A 20,796-nucleotide genomic window follows, 5' to 3' on the forward strand; every position below is an offset into this window, starting at 1 on the left:
GCTGGGAAGGAGGATTTGAGGTGGGGTCAGAGGTATGAGTCAGGTCAAGGCGGGGTCCAGGGCTCACAAGGTCCCCGTAGTCAGGGACAGGGAGTGAGCAGGGTTCTCACTTCATGCCCAGCGCATCTTGGCCCACGGGTTCCCGCCGGCCCTTGTGACCAGCGGCCACGTCCTTGTGCAGTGAGAAGCCCTCGGGGAACCAGAGGGTGCTGTGCTCGCGCTTGCGCCGGGCCACCATGACGCCCAGGACGAGGATGACCAGCAGCAAGACGGCACCCGCCACTAGCAGAGGCAGCAGCGGGACGCTGGGTTCTGGAGGCTCCAGCGGCTCCCCTAAGAGTAGGAAGCAAGGGGCGGGGCTTCAGTCGAGGGCGGGGCTTTGGCATCAGGGCGGGGCTTCGGCTGCCCCCAGCTTGGTCCCCGCCACCCCCTCCCCAAGGCCAGGGTCGCACCCCGCACGTCCCGCAGTGGGTACGGGAAGTCCAGGCGCTCCACTGCTGACAGCGCTCCCAGGTAGTCAGCAGCGCTCTGGGCATCGGGGAAGCAGTGATCATTCTCAGGCGACTGCAGGCAGAGCCGGTTATCAATCTCCAGCATCACTACCGACCTGCGGGGACAGCAGGGAGGGACCAGAGGGTTCAAGAATTGCCTGATGCACACCCTGGCACCAAGTCCCACCTTCCCTCCCCAGCGCCTGGCTCTTCACCCACAGGTTTCCATGACCCACCTGCAACCACCTGTCATCCAACCCCACTGCACCCCCAAAACGTATCTTGCTGTGGTCAGCAGTCCCCCCAGAGCCGTGAATCCAGTGGATATTGTTTTTTGGTGTTGCACCCAGGCTGGAGTGCAGTGGCGCTATCTGGGCTCACTGCAACTTCCCCTCCTGGATTCAAGCAATTCCCCTGCCTCAGCCTCCCGAGTAGCTGGGATTACAGGCATGCGCCACCACGCCCAGCTAATTTTTTTGTATTTTTAGAAGAGATGGGGTTTTACCATGTTGGCAAGGCTGGTGTTGAACTCCTGACCTCAGGTGATCCTCCTGCCTTGGCCTCCCAAACTGCTGGGATTACAGGTGTGAGCTGCCATGCCCAGCCGGTTTTTTTTTTGTTCGTTTTTTCTGTTTTGTTTTGTTTTTTGAGACAGCCTCACTCTGTCGCCCAGATTGGAGCACAGTGGTGAAATCACAGCTCACTGTAGCCTTGATCTCCCGGCCTCAAGCAATCTTTCCACCTCATTCTCCCAAAGAGCTGGGATCACAGGCATGTGCCACCATACCTGGTTAATTTTTTTTTTTTTTTTTTTTTTGGTGTGGGGCGTGGGGGATACAGACTGGATCTCACTATGTTGCCCAGGCTAGTCTTGAACTCCTAGGCTCAAGCAATCCTCCTACCTCAGCCTCCCCAAAGTGCTGGGTTTACAGGCCTGGGCCACTACGCCCAGCTAATGGACATTGTTTGTTTTTTTGTTTTTTGTTTTTGAGATGGAGTCTCCCTCTGTCGCCAGGCTGGAGAGCAGTGGCGCAATCTCAGCTCACTGCAACCTCCGACTCCCTGGTTCAAGTGATTCTCTGCCTCAGCCTCCCGAGTAGCTGGAATTACAGGCAGGTGCTACCATGCCCAGCTAATTTTTGTATTTTTAGTAGAGATGGGGTTTCACCGTGTTGGCCAGGGCATTGTTGTTTGTTTGTTAGTTTGTGTGTTTTTTTGTTTTTTGAGATAGAGTTTCACTCTTCTTGCCCAGGCTGGAGTGCAATAATGCGATCTCGGCTCACCACAACCTCTGCCTCCCAGGTTCAGGCGATTCTCCTGCCTCAGTCTCTTGCGTAGCTGGGATTACAGGCATGCGCCACCACGCTCCAGTAATTTTGTATTTTTAGTATACACAGAGTTTCTCCATGTTGGTCAGGCTGGTCCCGAGGCCGAGGTGGGAGAATTGCGAGGTCAGGAGATCGAGACCATCCTGGCTAACACGGTGAAACCCCGTCTTACTAAAAATACAAAAAAAAAAAAACTAGCCGGGCATGGTGGCGGGGGCCTGTAGTCCCAGCTACTGGGGAGGCTGAGGCAGGAGAATGGCGTGAACCCGGGAGGCGGAGCTTGCAGTGAGCTGAGATCACGCCACTGCACTCCAGCCCCAGCGACAGAGCGACACTCTGTCTCAAAAAAAAAAAAAAAAAAAGAGATGGGTGTCTTGCTATGTTGCCCAGGCTAGATTTGAATTCCTGGGCTCAAGCGATCCTCCATGTAGCTGGGACTACAGAAATACACCATTGTGCCCGGCTTTATCTTCCATGTCTTTAAGAAGAAGAAAATTAGCCCGGCGTGGTGGCGGGTGCCAGTAATCCCAGTTACTCTGGAGGCTGAGGCAGAGAATTGCTTGGACGCGGGAGGCGGAGGTTGCAGTGAGCCGGGCAGCCTGGGCGACAGCGAGAGACTCTGTCTCAAAAAAAAAAAAAAAAAAAGAAGAAGAAGAAGAGAAAAACCCTACACATGTCTTTAACCACTCTGCTCAGCCATTTAGCAACCTGCCTCCCCAGGAGTCAGCGCGAGACCTGGGCAATTCTACCCCAGAAGCACTAGCTCCATCTGGAGGCATTTTTTGCTCGTCACAGCCAGGAGGCGGTGCTCCTGACATCTGGTGGTAAAGGCATTAAGTGAAATGAAACACACAAGACCTGGATCATCCGCATCTCTCCTCTCCCCAGCCACGGCGGCTCTTCCAGGTGGGATCACTCACCCGATCACCTCGGGGGCCAGCTCCCGACGGGCCCGGGGTTCGGAGCCAGGACTGGGCCGGTGGTAAGGGAAGACCATGGCCTGGCCGTGCGCGTCCAGGCGGAAGCGCAGCGAGGTGCGCAGGATGGCGCTGAGTCGCTGCAGAAAGTCGGCGCTGGAACGCAGTAGCTCCTCCGGCGGCAGCAGCACTGTGAGCACCAGCACGCCGCGGGCCAGCAGGGCCGGCACCTCGCTGGCGCAGTCCAGCCCATCCCAGCCGCACTCCTCCGTGTTGCAGCCCTGGTCGCAGCGGCCGTCCGCAAAGTGGTCTGCGCAGTACTTCTCGTACACCGGGCTGGTGGGGAAGGGTGAGGCAGAGAGGGGCGGGATCAGGGGTCAGAAGAGAGGATCCCCCTCCATGCATTCACACCATAGAGCACAAAGACTCCAGATAAGGCTTGCACAGGGGACTGGAATGTATGGACCGATGTCAGGCTTTCTGCAAATCTTGTCATTCACTGGACAATTTTTTTTTTTTTTTGAGACGGAGTCTTGCTCTGTCGCCCAGGCCGTAATGCAGTTAACATGATCTCTCGGCTCACTGCAGCCTCCACCTCCCTGGTTCCAGCAATTCTCCCACCTCAGCCTCCCAAGTAACTGGGATTACCGGCATGCACCACCACACCCGTCTAATTTTTGTATTTTTAGCAGAGACAGGGTTTTACCATGCTGGTCAGGCTGCCGTTGAACTCCTGACCTCAGGTAATCCACCTGCCTCGGCCTCCCAAAGTGCTGGGATTACAGGCATAAGCCACCGTGCCTGGCCCTTGATAATTTTTTTTTAATTGATTGATTGAAATGAGGTCTTGCTCTGTTGCCCAGGCTGGAGTGCAGTGGTGTGATCATAGCTCTCTGGAGTCTCAAACTCCTGGACCCAAATGATCCTCCCTCCTCAGTCTCCCAAGTGGCTGGGACTACAAGCCCACACCACACTCTGGGCCTCACTGGCTAACTATTAATTAATCAGTAAATACTGGCCGGGTGCAGTGGCTCACGCCTGTAATCCCAGCACTTTGGGAGGCCGAGATGGGTGGATCACGAGGTCAGGAGATCGAGACCATCCTGACTAACACGGTGAAACCCCGTCTCTACTAAAAATACAAAACTTAGCCGGGCGCGGTGGCGGGCGCCTGTAGTCCCAGCTACACGGGAGGCTGAGGCAGGAGAACGGCGTGAACCCGGGAGGTGGAGCTTGCAGTGAGCTGAGATCCGGCCACTGCACCCTAGCCTGGGCAACTGAGCGAGACTCCATCTCAAAAAAAAAAAAAAAAAATCGGTAAATACTAACTGACTGACTGCCATGTGTTGAGCACTGCTGCAGGCACAAGAATAAGGTCCAGCCACAATTCCTGGCCCACGTGCAGCTAGCATTTCACTGGGTGAAGACAGACAGTAAGGGAGATACATGAGCCAAATATACAGCATCTCTATTACTCATCAATAAAATAAAAATACAGGCTGGGTGCGGTGGCTCATGCCTGTAATCCCAGCACTTTGGGAGGCCGAGGTGTACGGATCACCTGAGGTCACAAGTTCTAGGTCAGCCTGGCCAACATGGTGAAACCCCATCTCTACTACAAATACAAAAATTAGTCAGGCGTGGTGGCTGGTGCCTGTAATCCCAGCTACTCAGGAAGCTGAGGCAGGAGAATAGCTTGAACCCAGGAGGTGGAGGTTGCAGTGAGCCAAGATCACACCACTGTACTCCAGCCTGGGCAATGGGAGAGAAATCCTGTCTCAAAAAAAAAAAAAAAAATATATATATATATATATATATATATACACACACACACACACATGAGAACATGCACACACATAGTGCTGGATGGAATTAAATGCTAAGAAGAAAAATAAAGCAGAGGAAGGGCTGGGAGTGATCAGGGAGGTGCTCACTGAGAAGGTACCACCATTTCAGCAAAGACTTGAAGGAGGTGAGAGAGGAACCATGTGGGGGAAGGGAACAGCCAGGCAGTAGGAACAGCTTGTGCAAAGGCCCTGATGTGGGATCAAGCCTGGGGTATCTGGCGAACAGCTGAGAGGCCAGGGTGGCTGGAGCAGAGTGACTGGGGGGGAAGCAGAGAAGTTGGGGATATGGAGATTAATGAGGTGGAGGGTTCCAAGTGGACAGAGAGGTACACAGAGGAACAGAAGGGGCAGGGTGTAGGAATGGACAGATGGACTGCCTAGGACAGACAGAGAGAGGGGCAGAAGAGGGGCAGAGACAGTCAGGGGCAGACACAAAACAGATAGACAGCCATATAGAGGAGCAAAAAGATTGCATGGATGGACAGATTCAGCCCAAGGATGGACAAGCAGGGGTGCAGCATACACAGAGGAATAAAAGGAATTTTATTTATTGTATTATTTATTTATTTATTTATTTATTTATTTATTTATTTATTTATTTTTGGTGAGACGGAGATTTACTCTTGTTGCCCAGACTGGAGTGCAATGGCATGATCTCAGTGATTCTCTTGCCTCGGCCTCCCAAGTAGCTGGGATTACAGGCATGTGCCATCACGCCCTGCTAATTTTGTATTTTTAGTAGAGACAGGGTTTCACCGTGTTGCCCAGGTTGATCTCGAACTCCTGACCTCAGGTGATTTGCCCACCTCTGCCTCCCAAATGCTGGGATTACAGGCGTAAGCCACTGTGCTCGGCTGATAAAAAAAATTCTTAGGTCAGGTGCGATGGCTCAGGCCCATAATCCCAGCACTTCGAGAGGCTAAGCTGGGTGGATCGCTTTGAGCTCAGGTGTTCAAGATTAGCCTGGACAATACGGTGAAACCCCATCTCTTAAAAAAAGCACAAAAGTTACCCAGGCGCTGTGGCTCACACCTGTGGTCCCAGCTCCTCGGGAGGCTGAGGTGTGAGGATTACTTGAGCCCAGGAGGTAGAGGTTGCAGTGAGCTGAGATCACGTCACTGCACTCCAGCCTGGGCCACAGAGCAAGACTCTATCAAAAAAAAAAAAAAAAAAAAGGTGCCAGGTGCAGTGGCTCACGCCTGTAATTCCAGCACTTTGGGAGGCCAAGGCGGGTGGATCACGAGGTCAGGAGTTCGCGACCAACCTGGCCAATATGGTGAAACCCTGTCTCTAATAAAAATACAAAAAAAAAAAAAAGTTAACCAGGCGTGGTGGCAGGCACCTATAGTCTCAGCTACTTGGGAGGCTGAGGCAGGAGAATCGCTTGAACCCAGGAGGCGGAGCTTGCAGTGAGCGGAGATCCAGCCCCTGCACTCCAGCCTGGGCAAGAGAGCGGGACTCAGTCTCAAAAAAAAAAAAAAAAAAAAAAGGAATTCGGCTGGGCACGGTGGCTCACGCCTGTAATCTCAGCTATTTCAGAGGCTGAGGCAAGAGAATCACTTGAACCTGGGAGGCAGAGGTTGCAGTGAACCGAGATCGCGAAACTGCACTCCAGCCTGGGCCACAGAGCAAGACTCCGTCTTGCGGGGGGGAAAAAAAAGAAAAAGAAATTCTTGGATGGAGAAAAGGGCAGACAAACGGGGCAGAGAAGTGCATACGCAGATAGAAACAAGAACAAGATAGGCAGGACACATGGATGAACAGACAGACGGACAGACACATGGGACACAATGATGGGCAGATAGGGTGCACAGAGAAACAGACCGGGCAAGTGGGTGGGCAGGGGGCAGGTAGAAAGAGAGGCAGGGCCCATGGACAGACAGACTGGGATGGATGCATAGACAGATGGATCGATCGGGTGGATGGGCTCACTTGCAAGTGCGCTCGCGGCCACCGGCGTGGCAGTCGAAGTTGTCGTAGAGGCAGGCGGGCGAGCTGCAGGCGGGGTCGCAGCGGCTGTTGTTGAAGAGGCGCCAGCACTGTAGCGCCTCGCACTGCCGCCAGGGGTCGCCCACGCTCAGCGAGCAGTCGCCGCCGTCCCAGCCGCAGCCCGGGCTGTTGCACTCGCGGTCGCAGCGCTGGTCCCCGCGCTTGGCCTGGCAGGCGGCGCGCGGGCACCGCGGCTCCTCCGAGACCTCGGGTGCCGCGGCAGGCGCCTCGCAGCGCGGCCCGGTCCAACCCTGCGCGCAAGCGCAGCGGAAGAAGGGCGCGAGCGGCGCGGGGCGGCAGGAGCCCCCGTGGAGACAGGGGGCGGCCGCGCAGCTGGCGTTGCTGGCCCCCGGCGGCGACCCCGAGAAACTGCGGCAGGAGGGCCCCGACAACCCTGGGGGGCAGGCGCAGCGCGGACCGCGGGGCGTCTGCTGGCATGGGACGCCCACCGGGCACTGCAGCTCCCGGCAGGCGCGCGCCACCCGCTCGCAACGCGGACCCCAGAATGGCTGGGGGTCAGGTTTGGGGAGGGAGGAAAAATAGTGAAGGAGGGGAGTGGAGGGAAGGAGGAGAAGAAATGGAGGAGAGGCGAAAAGAAGAGTCAAGGGGAGAGAGGGGGAAGAGAAGAGGTCAAGATTAAGGAAGGTTGAGACCCGCCCCCCACAACCTCCCCATGTCCCACCCAACCTCTCACCTTTCCACAACGGAGACCCCACCTGGCAGACACGCCCCACCACCCCGCCACCCCGGGAGGCCACGTTCCCCGATTACCAGCCTCACCCCCTTTTTCCTTCAAACCTCCAGGAAATGTCGGGGGCGGGGGGGTCTTTGTTTTTGAGACAGAGTGTCACTCTGTCGCCAGGCTGGAGTGCAGTGGCGCGATCTCAGCTCACTGTAACCTCTGCCTCCCACGTTCAAGTGATTCTCCTGCCTCAGCCTCCCGAGTGGCTGGGATTACAGGCGGTTGCCACTACACCCGGCTAATTTTTGTATTTTTCGTAGAGACAGGGTTTCACCATGTTGCCCAGGCTAGTCTCGAACTCCTGGCCTCAAGTGATCTTCCCGCCTAGGCCTCCCAAAGTGCTGGGATTACAGGTATGAGCTACCACACCCGTTAGAAATGTCAGCATTTTCCAGAAACTCCCTTCCCTTCGAAGTTTCCCCTAAAGCCATATCCTCCTCCTAGACACCACGCCCCACTACTCCAGAGGCCACGCCCCTGCCCCGCCTCCAAAGGCCGCCACCCACACCTACCTGGGCACAGTGACAGGTGAAGGTCAGCCCACCCCCAGGACCTGGGCTAGGACGGCACTGGCCTCCATGCTGGCATGGCTGAGACTCGCAGGGAGACAGGACAGTCTGACAGCGAGGACCTGAGCAAGCAGGAACATGTAGATCAACCACAGTGGGGGAATAACAGGCCGGGTCCCAGGCCAGCCCCTTCTCCAATGCTTACCTGAGAAGCCAGCATGACAAAGACAACGGAAACCCCCGCCTGGGTCCTGCAGGCAGTCCCGGGTGTGTGCCGCATGGCAGGCACCTGAGCGACACTCATTGATGTCTGCCTCGCAGCGCAAACCAGTGTATCCTGGGGGACAGGTGCAGCGGAAACCACCCACCAGGTCCACACAGGTGCCATTGTGTAGGCACCGGGGCCCTGAGTCCAAGGGTGGGCCTGGGCCACAGTCATCCTCATTAATCTCGCAGAGCACGCCTGGGGGAAGAAACAGGGGGTGGTCAGGAAGGAATGAAGACAGCCTCCCATCCTGTCCCCCAACTCTGGCCCTGGCATACCCAGCGTTCCCGGGGGACAGGAGCAGAGATAGCGGGCCACGAGGTCAATGCATGAACCCCCATGCTGGCAGGGCTGGGAGGCACATTCATCCACGTCGTCCTCACAGTTCTCACCATTGTAGCCAGGAAGACACTTCAGTGGGGCAAGAGAGGGACCCACTCAGCTTAGTGTGACACAGACACAACTGGACATACCCATGAAGACACAAAGAACCCCAGCACGAAAGGACACACATGGATGTCCAGCGCACTACCAGTAGGTAATCCCAGAGCTTTGGGAGGCCGAGGTGGGCAGATCATCTGAGGTCAGGAGTTCAAGACCAGCCTGGCCAACATGGTGAAACCCCGTCTCTATGAAAACTACAAAAATTAGCTGGGCGTGGTGGTGGGTGCCTGTATTCCCAGCTATACGAGAGGCTGAGGCAGGAGAATCACCTGAACCCGGGAGGCAAAGGTTGCAGTGAGCCGAGATTGTGCCACTGCACTCCACTCTGGGCGACAGAGTGAGACCCTGTCTCAAAAAACAAACAAACACCCCAGATCTACCCAGAGTGACACCCACAGATATACCAAGAGTCACAAAAGCAAAAACTCAGACACATCTAGAGACATACACACACCAAGTCACAGATGCAGAGAAACGTGTGCCCAGACACACCCAAGCATGCCCACCCTCTCTTCCCTCTCCTGGGGAGTGCCCCCTTACCTCACACATGTAGCCCCCCATATAGCCACGGCACGTCCCCCCATGCTGGCAGGGCTGGGCCAAGCAAGGGTCCACTTCCTGCTCACAGTGGCTACCAGTGCGGCCCTCTGGGCACATGCAGTAGTGGGAGCTGTCTTCATCCACACACTGCCCACCCGCCTGACACAGCTGCTCCAGCCGCACCCCTGCAAAGAGCAGAGTGGCACAGGAACAGAGGTAACCCCATACATCCCCCTTCTGCCTCCATCACACACATCTTCCAACATCCTTGCTAGAATAGGTCCACAGGATCGCACCCACACTCCATCAGGTTGTCGCACATCCTTCCAGCAGGCAAGGTCTCATCACTGACACACACACACATGCCTTCCACGCTAGCAGCAGCTCGGTCACACCCTGTAGCACATATACCATCCCTGCTGTCTCACAGTGACAGACACACACACCATCCCAGCCAGTTGTCACATGCTCACACACCCACACCACTCAGTCACACACCCCATCATGCCGCATAAGTTCTGTGGCACCCCCATTCGACTCACACTAGCAGGAGGTACCTGGAGGAGCCCCCTCCCGAGGCCCCACAGCCCCGCCCGCGTGCTCCCACTCACCGATCTGGGCTGCAGCCTCCCTGCAGGGCAGGCTTCGGATGTCACAGAGACGTCCGCTCCATCCCGGGGGACAAAGGCAATAGGCCCCAGTCTGGACGCAGCGACCCCCGTTTTGACAAGGCTGGCGGCTGCACCAATCCACCAGCGTCTGGAGAGGAAGCACTCAGAGTCAGTACTGGGGGGTAGGAGGTAGTCTGGGAGAAACTGTGCTCCAACTTGGCTTCTCCCTCCTAGGATCCCAGGCAGGCTCCTCCCCCAGGTCCCCAGTAACTCCACCCACCTGGCACTGTGGGCCTGTGAAGCTCTGGGGGCAGGTGCAGCGGAAACCAGGGTGGGCGGCGCTGCAGACGCCCCCGTGTAGGCAGGGCCGCGAGAGGCAAGGGTCTGCCTCATGTTGGCAGTGGGCTCCTGTGTAGCCGGGACGGCACAGGCAGCTGAACGAGTTCACGCCGTCCACGCAGGTCCCGCCATTGAAACAGGAGCTGGAGCGGAAGGAGTGGGAGGGAGAATCAGGCTCCGCCCCCTCACAGGCCCCGCCCTCCTTCCTGAGTCCCACTGGAAGCGCTGAGTTCCACTGGTAGCGCTGGGGACGTCCCACTCCCTGACCCTTATCTCCGCAAGAAGCTGCAGCCCCAGCAGAAGCCAGCCAAGTCCCTTAGCCCCAATTCGCCAGGGACTTCAGCCCTAAGGTGAGAGCCACCTGGAGGCCATGCCCTCTCAGGCACCAGAGACTCCAAGGTGACCTCCAAACAGATGCCCTGCTCCTTCCCTGGCCCTGCCCCATTAGTCATCACAGTCCGCAGTGGGTATCAAGCTGAGAACTCCCCCTAGTCCTTGCTGTCCCCACTTCGTCCCAGGTCCCAGGCCCCATCCCAAGTCAGAGTCCCTGCGCTCCAAACAGAGGCCCCGCCCACCTGGGGCTGCAGTCGGGCAGGTCCTGTTCGCAGTGGAAGCCTCCGTAGCCCGGCGGGCAGGTGCAGGTGAAGGAAGCCACGTGGTCGGTGCAGGTGCCCGGGCCGCAGGGGTTGCTCAGGCACTCGTCCACGTCGCGGGCGCATCGTGGGCCGGCGAAACCAGGGAGGCAGGAGCAGGAAAAGGAGCCCACGCCGTCTTGGCACGAGCCACCGTTCAGGCATGGGTCTGCGGACAGGAGGAAGGCAGTCTGGTCACCTACTTTGCCCCCATTAGTCCAGTCTGACTGGGATATGCCTTGGATTGAGAAGAATTCAGGAGGAAACCAGGTTCAACTGGGATGGGGTGCATTTGATCAGAGGAATCTAAATCCATCCCCTTCTGTGGCCTTGTCCCCTCCTTTATCTGGAAACCTCACCTATGTGGCAAGGGCAGGATGTTGGGAGAACCAAAATGTCCCTTTAAGCTGCCGAGCAAATGCTGCTAATTGTGCCTGATCTAATTCCTGTGCTTGGGACAAGCCAAGGACAGTGGCCATTAGCCACATGTGGCTACTGAGTTCTTGAAATTGTGACTAAATGGAGATGTGCTATAAATGTAAAATACAAACTGGGTTTCAGATTTTGAAGACATGGTATGAAAAAAAAAATAGGCTGGGTGTGGTGGCACACACTTGTAATCCCAACATTTTGGGAGGCCAAGGTGGGCAGATCACTTGAGCTCAGGAGTTCGAGACCAACCTGGGCAACATGGCAAGACCTCATTTCTATAAAAAATACAAAAATTAGCTGGGTGTGGTGGTGCACACCTGTAGTCCCAGCTACTGGGGAGGCTGAGATGGGAGGATCACTTGAGCCTGGGAGATCAAGGCTGCAGTGAGTCATGACCACACCATTGCACCCTAGTCCAGGTGACAGAGTGAGACCTTGTCTCCAAAAAATTAAAAAAAGGAAAAAATGTAAAATATCTCATTAACACTTTTTATACTGATTACATGTTGAAATGACATGTTAATATATTGGGTTAAATAAAATAGATTATATACATTTATATTTATTTATTTATTTTATTTTATTTTATTTTATTTTTTGAGATGGAATTTCGCTCTTGTTACCCAGGCTGGAGCACAATGACACAATCTCAGCTCACCACGACCTCCCGCCTCCTGGGTTCAAGTGGTTCTCCTGCCTCAGCCTTCTGAGTAGCTGGGATTACAGGCATGCGCCACCATGCAGGGCTAATTTTGTATTTTTGGTAGAGACGGGGTTTCTCCATGTTGGTCAGGCTGGTCTTGAACTTCTGACCTCAGGTGATCCACCTGTCTCAGCCTCCCAAAGTGCTGGGATTACAGGCGTGAGCCACCACGCCCAGCCGATTATATACATTCAATAAATTAAATTTAAATATATTAAATTTGGCCAGGCACAGTGGTAGTAGTTTGAGAGGCCAAGGCAGGAGGGTGGTTTGAGGCCAGGAGTTTGAGACCAGCCTAGACAACGTAGCGAGACCCCATATCTACAAAATTAAAATAAAAATATTAGCTAGGCATGGTAGTGAGTGCCTGTAATCCTAGCTACTCAGGAGGTTAAGACAGGAGGATTGCCTCAGCCCAGGGGTTCGAGACTACACTGAGCCAAAATCGCACCACTGCACTCCAGCCAGGGCGACACAGCCTCACTGTGAATAAATAATAAATAAATAATATTAAATTTAATATCTCGAGTTTCTGTTTATTTTTAATGTGACTACTAGAAAATTTAAAATTGCATATGTGCCTTGTGTTATTTGTCTATTGGGCAGCATCCCTGGGGAATCCTCTGGAGGGCCTTTTTGTTTGTTTTTTTGTTTTTGAGACAGTTTTTCCTTGTTGCCCAGGCTGGAGTGCAATGACACGATATCACCTCACCGCAACTTCCGCCTCCCAGGTTCAAGTGATTCTCCTGCCTCAGCCTCCCAAGTAGCTGGGATTACAGGCATGCGCCACCATGCCCAGCTAATTTTGTATTTTTAGTAGAGACGGGGTTTCCCCATGTTGGTCAGGCTGGTCTCGAACTCCCAACCTCAGGTGATCCACCCGCCTCGGCCTCCCAAAGTGCTGAGATTACAGGCGTAAGCCACCGCGCCCGGCCTCTGGGGGGCCTTTTATCTCATACTCTGCGCATGATATTAACTTGCTTGCTCTCAAAGACGGTGCACTCAGGCCGGGTGTGGTGGCTCACACCTGTAATCCCAGCACTTTGGGAGGTGGAGGCGGGTAGAGTGCTTAAGCCCAGGAATTGGAGACCACCGTGGGCAACATGGCGAAAGGCCATCTCTACAAAAAATACAAAAGATTAGCTGGGTGTGGTGGTGCGCACCTATAGTCCCAGCCACGGGGGAGGCTGAGGCACCTGAGCCCAGAGAGCGGAGGTTGCAGTGAGCCATGATCGCACCACTGCACTCCAGTAACAGAGCTAAGACTGTCTCAAAAAAAAAAAAAAAAAAAAAAGAATCAGTGCACAGACTCCAGGGTTCTAAGCCCAGCTCGTTCCCTGACTCCTTCCGTAGCCTCAGGCTAGAAGTCACTCAACCTTCTTGGGCCTAGGTTTCCATATGAATAAAACGGGAAAAGTAAGATAACTGTGAAGATGAAATGACAGCACAGTGCCAGGCACACAGTTCAAGCTTAATGACTGTGTTCCCCAGAGCAGCACCCCCAAGAGCTCCCCTGCACTCACTGGGGTCACAGTCATTGATGTCCTGATCGCAGGAAGGGCCAGTGTACCCTCCATGGCAGGTGCAGCTGAAACTCCCTGCCAGGTTGGTGCAGATACCATGAGGGCCACAGGGTGCGGGGCCAGCACACTCGTCCACATCCTGCTGGCATCGTGGGCCTGAGGGTGGGGAGCAAGGTCACACCTAGGGTTACAGGGTATAGAGCAGGGTCCCAGGGACCTGGGGCTCAGGAAGAACCTGCAGGCCGAGATGGGTGAAGGCAAAATAAGCCATGCTGTCATTCGCGTGGGCATTTTGCATATGCAGTTTCAGAACGGTCGTCTCCCTGTCTCAGTAGGTGGCAAATACCTACTATGAGGTCTGCTCCTCCAGGAAGCTGTACCCCAAACCCCATCCTGAATCCCAGCATCTGTAGCCCCATAGCCCTTCCTCTTCCAAGGGCTGACCCACACAGGCAGCAGATCTGTGTCCAGCTCTGTCTTTCCCAGAAGGAAGCCTCTCTCAAAGGCAGAGCTGGGGATGGTCCCCCTCCAGATCCCCAGCATCAATCCCGATAGGGCAAGGGGCAGAGGAGATGGAGAGGAGGAGGGGAGAGAAGCAGGTGACATACCTTGCCAGCCCTGGGGGCAGGAGCAGACAGGCAGCTGGCCAGGGGCAGACTCACAGCGGCCCCCATGCTCACAGGGGTTCGGGGTGCAGGGGGAGAGGAGCTCACACTGACGTCCTGTGGGGGGTGGAAGAGAAGGAAGCAGAGACAGTCTTGAGGGATTCCCTGATCCCATCTCCCCCACCTCCCCCAACCCGTCCCCACTTCAATACCCACCTCCCAAGCTCCTGGAGGGAAATGATTGAAAGCAAAAAAGAAGCCAATATATGGGGAGGAGAGAGTAGAGGAGAAGAGAGATGAGGCCAATGGTGCTGGTGGGGCTGCAGAGGGAAGGTGAGGTACACACCCTGGACACCAGGGGGGCAGGTGCAGTGGAAACCCATCCCATCGCTGCTGCACGTCCCGCCGGCCCGGCAGGGCTGAGACTCACAGGCATCTCGAGCCAGGCTCTGGCTGCAGCGGGGGCCACTCCAGCCAGGCTCACACACACAGCGGAACCTGGCAGGGGAAGGTAGTCAGGCCAAGGAGGTAGGCCAGGGAGAGGAGGCGGTGTCTGAGGTTGAGAAGGGCCCTCACCCGCCAGGTGCATCATAGCAGATGCCGTGACTGCAGGGCTCATGGGCACAGGGATGGCTCGGGGGGAGGCAGAGTGGGGGCAAGGAGCCGGGCGGGCAGAGGCAGCGGAAGCCGTTTTCCCCATCCACGCAGGAACCTCCCTCGCCGCACGGGCTGGAAGCACACTCATTGATCTCCACGTTACAAAGGGGCCCTGGGGAGTAGACAAGCAATCTCACCTCAGAACAAAGGCAGCAGGGACAACCAGGGAGGGACGATCTGACCCCACTTAGCACACCCACACCCCCGAGCAAGGACAACCTCTTTTTCGTAATGCATCAGCTCTTGTGCAAATTAGGACACCCACCTCCTCAAACAAGAGCTGCCTTGCCCCAGATCATTCTGGTCCCCAAACTTCCATGAAGTCCCTTTCTTTTTCTTTTCTTCTTCTTATTTTTTGAGATAGGGTCGCACTCTGTCTCCCAGGCTGGACTGCAGTGGCGTGATCATAGCTCACCACAGCCTTGACCTCCTGGGCTCCAGCGATCCTCCCATCTCAGCCTCCCGACTGGCTGGGACTATAGTTGCACACCAGCACATCCGACTAATTGTGTGCGTGTGTGTGTGTTTATCTACTTATTGACTAATCTGTCTTGGGGAGTGTGTTTATTTTTTGTAGAGACAGGGTTTCATTATGTTGCCCAGGCTAGTCTCGAATTCCTGGGCTCAAGTGATCCTCACGTCTCAGCCTCCCAAAGTGCTGGGATTACTACAGACATGAGCCAACACACTTAGCAAAGTCTCATTCGTTTCCACCAAGAATTACTTTAGTCCCATTCAGAAATAACCTAGTCACTGAGTTTGGACACTTTCATCTGTGTTCCAGAATAATCTTTTCTTGTTTTTTTTCTTTTTGTGTGTGTGTGTGTGTGTGTGTGTGTGTGTTTAGATGAAGTCTCACTCTGTCGCCCAGGCTGGAGTGCAGTGGCACAATCTTGGCTCAATGCCACCTCCACCTCCTGGGTTCAAGCAATTGTCCTGCCTCAGCCTCCCAAGTAGCGGGGACTACAGGCGCCCGCCACCACGCTCAGCTAATTTTTGTGTTTTTAGTAGAGACGGGGTTTCGCCATTTTGGCCAGGCTGATCTCAAACTCCTGACCTCAAGTGATCCACCTGCCTTGGCCTCCCAAAGCGCTGGGATTACAGGCGTGAGCCACCACGCCTGGCCTCCAGAATAATATCGAAACAACCTTATGCCAATGAGACAGCACAGACTCAGGGCAAAGCACGGACAACCTCGTTGGACAAGAGTCTGCAAAGATATGGGCAAAACAGGCCCACAGAAACAAGCGACTTCACCCTCGATTTAAGGACCCCCTCTCCATGGCAGCCACTTGCCCACCTGTGAAGCCAGGTTGGCAGACACAGTCGTAGCGGTTGATACCATCACGGCAGACTCCAAAGCTGCAGGGGTTGCTGGCACAGTCGTCAATGTTCACTTCGCAGTTCACACCTGGTGGCCAGGAACATGGCATGGAGCAGTCACCACTGTGCCCCCCTAAATGCAACCTTCCCAAACCCTCTGTGCCCCTTCAGGAGTGCTGTTTCTGCCCCAGCCCCCAGTTCCACCTGTAGTCCCAGAAGGGCAGCGGCAGAGGTACTTGTCCACCAGGTCTAGGCATTTGCCGCCATGGCGGCAGGGCTGGCTACGGCATTCGTCCACCTGGCTCTCGCAGCGTGTGCCCGTGTAGCCAGGGGCACAGGCACATGAGAAGCTGGCGATGCCATCCACGCAGCGACCATGGTGGCATGGGTCAGGGGAGCAGTCATCCACGTTGCGCTCACACAGCATGCCCTCAAAGCCTGCGGGGCCAAGAGTGTCAGGCTCCGCCCACTTGCCAGGGGCCTGCCCACAGGTGAGGCCTCGGACCAATCCTGGTTCAGCTCTATCTGAGGCCCTGCCCATCAAGCTGTCAGGAGGCAGGCTCAATACAGGCCCTGCCCCGCCACTTACTTCCACTCCACCCCGCTGTAAGCTCCGGAATTTGTCCCTAGCCAAGACTCTCCCACAGTTAAATCCCACCCCCAGCTGTGGCCCCACCTCCAGCCCTGTTTCTGCCCCACCCCCTACTGGAGATGTGAGCAGACGGCAGGTGACAGGGGAAGGTACTGGGCCCTCCCCATTCAGTTACATGCACCCTGTGCCCAGCCCAACCCTTTGGCTCCACGTGTAGCCTTATGTCAGTCTATATGCATTATTGGCTCCACCCCCCAACTCTGTCACTGGGTCCTGCCTTGCTACAATCCTGCCCCCAAGCTCTCCCCAAGTCTGTTATTGGCCCTGTCGCCCACAAGCCCCGCCTCCTGATTCTCGTCGGATTGTCATTGGCCCGCCTCACCCTCTGCACAGCGGCACTCGTAGCCATCAGGCTGGTCCACGCACTTGGCGCCATTCCTGCAGGGTGTGCTGGCGCATTCGTCCACGTCCAGCTGACACGTGGAGCCGCTGAAGCCTGGGGTGGGGAGTGGGATGAGCAGAGGCCCAGAAAGGCTGAGAGCAGTACACCCCACTCCAGCCCCGCCTTGTTTGGGTGGAAAAACCCATTTACTTGGATTTAAATTAACTTCAATGTGCTTCATAACCTGTGATTTCTATTGTAAGTTATCCGCTAATGTGGTTTTATAGGTTCCCACCCTGGAGTTTTCGCCCCTTCCCAGACATGTCTTTTCAGGCTCCCTCTCCCAAGGTCCTCACCCGAGGGGCAGGTGCAGCTGAAGCCGTTGACTCGGTCCTTGCAGATCCCACCGTTGACACAGGGGCTACTCTGACACTCGTCAATATCCACCTCGCAATAGGTTCCTGTGAAGCCTGGGGCAGGGCACAGGGCTTAGGAAAGTGGGGGCTGCCCTATGGTGTGAACGGGGTGCAAGGAAGGAAGTACTTCCCTTCCCTTCCTACTCATCGACAAATCCCCCGAGCCTTCGTCCCCCCTCCCACACTCCCAGCCCAACCTTAATTTTCAGCCTGGACTGTCACCCAGCTGTGGTCCCAACTGGCCCAAGGCTCATGGGTGTTCGCAGAGGCCTTGCCTTCAAACTCCTCCTTCTCTCCCCAGTCCTCAGACTAAGCCCTTTCGCCAGTCCCCAGTCCCCAGCCCCCAGCCCCAGGGCCCCCATAGCCTTTGCCCAGGCTCACTGCAAGACTGTCTGCAGGCTTCACCTTGACCTCACAGCAGCCCCAACTCTGCCTCTCTAGCCCCAACCCCTTCCCCAGAGGGTCCTAAGGCCAAGAATACTCCCAGCCCACCTGAGGTTCTACTGACTCCATTTGACCAAGCCCCCAGAATCACACAGGATTCCCTTCTGGCCCCGACCCCACCTCCCTCCGGGCTTCAGTCTCTTAAGGGTCCCACTCCAAACCCACTTCCACCCCATTCTGCTCAGCTACCCATCCGCGGGCTTATCTGGCCCCGCCCCCTGCCTCAGGACCCGCCCAGGCCACGCCCACCACCCACCTGCCATACAGATACAGGTGAACTGGCCTATGCGATCAAGGCACGTGGCCTGGTTGCGGCAGGGCCCCGACAGACACTCGTTGACGTCGGTCTCACAGCGAGGTCCAGTGTAGCCACGGCCACACTGGCACAGGAAGGAGCCCTGCGTGTTCACGCACCTGCCCAAGTGCTCGCAGGGGTTGGCGCCTGCCGGATACAGTGCGTTCAGTGTGGGCGTGGCTGGACGGGACCCCCTCCTCTCCCCTCTTTCCTGGCCCATTCACAGACGATGGAGCTCCCCTCACCGATAGAGCACTCGTCCACATCCTGGTCACACGCCCCGCCCGTGAAACCGGGCGGACAGGTGCAAATGGCCCGGCCGTTCACTGGATTCGTGTCACAGATAGCATCCTCGTGGCAGGGGTTGCTGACACAGGCGTCATCCAGGTGACACAGGAGGCCTGGGAAGTGGTAGGCAGAAGTCATAGGCAGACCTTCTTGCTCTGCCCAAAAGGCCCACACCCCTTGCATATTGTTTTGTTGTTGTTGTTGTTGTTTTGTTTTTTGAGACGAAGTTTCGCTCTTGCTGCCCAAGCTGGATTAAAATGGTGCGATCTCGGCTCACTGCAACCTCCACCTCCCAGGTTCTTCTGCTCAGCCTCCGGAGTAGCTGGGATTACAGGCATGCGCCACCACACCTGGCTAATGTTTTTTATTTTTAGTAGAAATGGGGTTTCACCACGTTAGCCAGGCTGGTCTCAAACTCCTGACCTCAGGTGATCTGCCTGCCTCAGCCTCCCAAAGTGCTGGGATTACAGGCATGAGCCACCACGCCTACCTTCCAGTCTTTGCTTCTGTAATACCCTCTGCCATGTTATGCCCTCTTTCTATATCCATGTTCCCCTCCTAAACATGTTCTCTGATCTTTGCCACTTCCAAAGGTAACTCCCAGGAGTTCCCCAATTCCAATGGCTTCTGCATGCATCAGTGCAATGTCAGCCTCCTCCTAAGTCTCTCCCAGGCTTCCTCTCCCAGCAACTTCCCCTCTAAAGCCGCCTCCAGCATAATCTTTTTTTTTTTTTTTTTCTTTTTGAGACGGAATCTTGCTCTGTCACCCAGGCTGGAGTGCAGTGGCGCAATCTCGGTTCACTGCAAGCTCCACCTCCCAGGTTCACGCCATTCTCCTGCCTCAGCCTCCCAAGTAGCTGGGACTACAGACATGTGCCACCAAGCCTGGCTAATTGTTTGTATTTTTAGTAGAGACAGGGTTTCACTGTGTTAGCCAGGATGGTCTTGATCTCCTGACCTCGTGATCCACCCACCTCGGCCTCCCAAAGTGCTGGGATTACAGGCATGAGCCACCGCGCCCGGCCTCTTTTTTTTTTTTTTGAAATACAGGGTCTTACACTGTCTCCCAGGCTGGAGTGCAATGGCTCAATCTCAGCTTACTGCAACCTCCACCTTCTGGGCTGAAGCCATCCTTCCACCTTAGCATCCAGAGTAGCTGGGACTACAGGCATGCACTACCATGCCCAAATAATTTTTTGTATTTTTGGTAGAGACAGGATTTTGCCATGTTGCCCAGGCTGGTCTCAAACTGCTGAACTCAAGCAATCCACCCACCTGGGCCTCCCAATGTGCTGCAGTTACAGGCGTGAGCTACCACACCCAGCCTACCAAGTTTTTGTAGAGATGAGGTCTCACTATGTTGTCCAGGCTGGTCTCAAAGTCCTGGGCCCAAGCGATCCTCCTATCTTGGCCTCCCAAAGTGCTGTGATTACAGGCATGAGCCACTGTGCCCAGCCTAGCATAATCTTTCTAACACTCAAGTCAGACTTCTTATTTGCCCCCCCTAAAAACCATCCATGGCTCCCTGCAGAGAAAACAGCCACTCACCAGTCTTGCCCATGGGGCAGGCACAGTAGAAAGAAGCCACGCGGTCATGGCAGGTGGCCCCGTGGAAGCACACGGCTGTGGCACAGTCATCGATATTCTGACTGCAGCTCTCGCCTGTCCAGCCATTGACACACACGCAGCTGTGGCCACCCAGCGTGTTGAAGCAGGTACCCCCATTGTGGCAGGCGTTGGGTTGCAGCTGACACTCATCCACATCCTCCGTGCAGAACTGGCCTGTGGCAAACAGACGCAGCAGTCCAGCTACCTGGCGCATGTCCACCTGAGGCCTGCCTCCCCACTCCCTCTGGCCCCAGTGCCCACCTGTCCACTCTGGAGGGCACTGGCAGTTATAGGTGTTGACGCCATCCACGCATGTCCCCCCATTGAGACATCGGTGTCCTGGACAGTCGTCCACGTTCACTTCACAATTCTGACCCTCAAACCCTAGCAGGGAAGGGGGCAAGGATGGTCACCGTTGGGCTGGCCTGATGTCCCCACGCCCACCCTTTTGCCTCCCCTGAGTAGGGCTCACTCACCAGGAAGACAGGCGCAGTCGTAAGTGAGGTCGCCACTCTGCCTGCAGGTGCCCCCGTTACGGCACGGTGAGGGCGCACAGGGCACCGCGGGGTTCTCACATAGAGGCCCCGTGTAGCCAGCTGGACACTGGCAGCGGAAAGAGCCAGGCGTGTTGAGGCAGGTGCCACCATGGCGGCAGGGCTCACCCACCCGGCACTCATCCACGTCACTTCGGCAGCTGCGGCCCTGGTAGCCAGGTGGACAGGAGCAGAGGAAGCGTCCATCGGGCCCCACTGAGCAGCGGGCACTGTGGGCACAAGGACTGCTGAGGCAGGGATCTGGCAGGGAGCAGTCAGGGCCTGGAGGGAACGGGACAGGGTTAGTTTGGTACTGACCACACCCCCGCCTGCCTCCCTTC

At 55.8% G+C, this 20,796-nt stretch overlaps 1 protein-coding gene across 1 annotated transcript in view; it reads right to left on the reverse strand.

Annotated features, from left to right (window-relative positions):
* The window catches only part of LOC105495784 (notch receptor 3), a 42,150-nt gene that overhangs the window by 11,877 nt on the left and 9,477 nt on the right, over positions 1-20,796 (reverse strand). The window contains exons 4-27 of the mRNA XM_011765589.3: positions 20,399-20,737; positions 20,184-20,306; positions 19,863-20,096; positions 18,272-18,427; positions 17,988-18,173; positions 17,228-17,341; positions 16,872-16,985; positions 16,102-16,335; positions 15,875-15,985; positions 14,494-14,686; positions 14,264-14,415; positions 13,921-14,034; positions 13,313-13,468; positions 10,598-10,823; positions 9,964-10,165; positions 9,684-9,831; positions 9,073-9,257; positions 8,367-8,499; positions 8,029-8,286; positions 7,827-7,945; positions 6,516-7,081; positions 2,740-3,072; positions 453-607; positions 111-333 (exon numbers count right to left, since the gene is read on the reverse strand). Coding sequence (XP_011763891.3) covers positions 111-333; positions 453-607; positions 2,740-3,072; positions 6,516-7,081; positions 7,827-7,945; positions 8,029-8,286; positions 8,367-8,499; positions 9,073-9,257; positions 9,684-9,831; positions 9,964-10,165; positions 10,598-10,823; positions 13,313-13,468; positions 13,921-14,034; positions 14,264-14,415; positions 14,494-14,686; positions 15,875-15,985; positions 16,102-16,335; positions 16,872-16,985; positions 17,228-17,341; positions 17,988-18,173; positions 18,272-18,427; positions 19,863-20,096; positions 20,184-20,306; positions 20,399-20,737 — 4,774 coding nt within the window. The remainder of the gene's footprint in view (positions 1-110; positions 334-452; positions 608-2,739; positions 3,073-6,515; positions 7,082-7,826; positions 7,946-8,028; positions 8,287-8,366; positions 8,500-9,072; positions 9,258-9,683; positions 9,832-9,963; positions 10,166-10,597; positions 10,824-13,312; positions 13,469-13,920; positions 14,035-14,263; positions 14,416-14,493; positions 14,687-15,874; positions 15,986-16,101; positions 16,336-16,871; positions 16,986-17,227; positions 17,342-17,987; positions 18,174-18,271; positions 18,428-19,862; positions 20,097-20,183; positions 20,307-20,398; positions 20,738-20,796) is intronic.

Source organism: Macaca nemestrina, chromosome 20, assembly GCF_043159975.1.
Source record: "Macaca nemestrina isolate mMacNem1 chromosome 20, mMacNem.hap1, whole genome shotgun sequence".
In the NCBI taxonomy this organism is placed as follows: domain Eukaryota; kingdom Metazoa; phylum Chordata; class Mammalia; order Primates; family Cercopithecidae; genus Macaca; species Macaca nemestrina.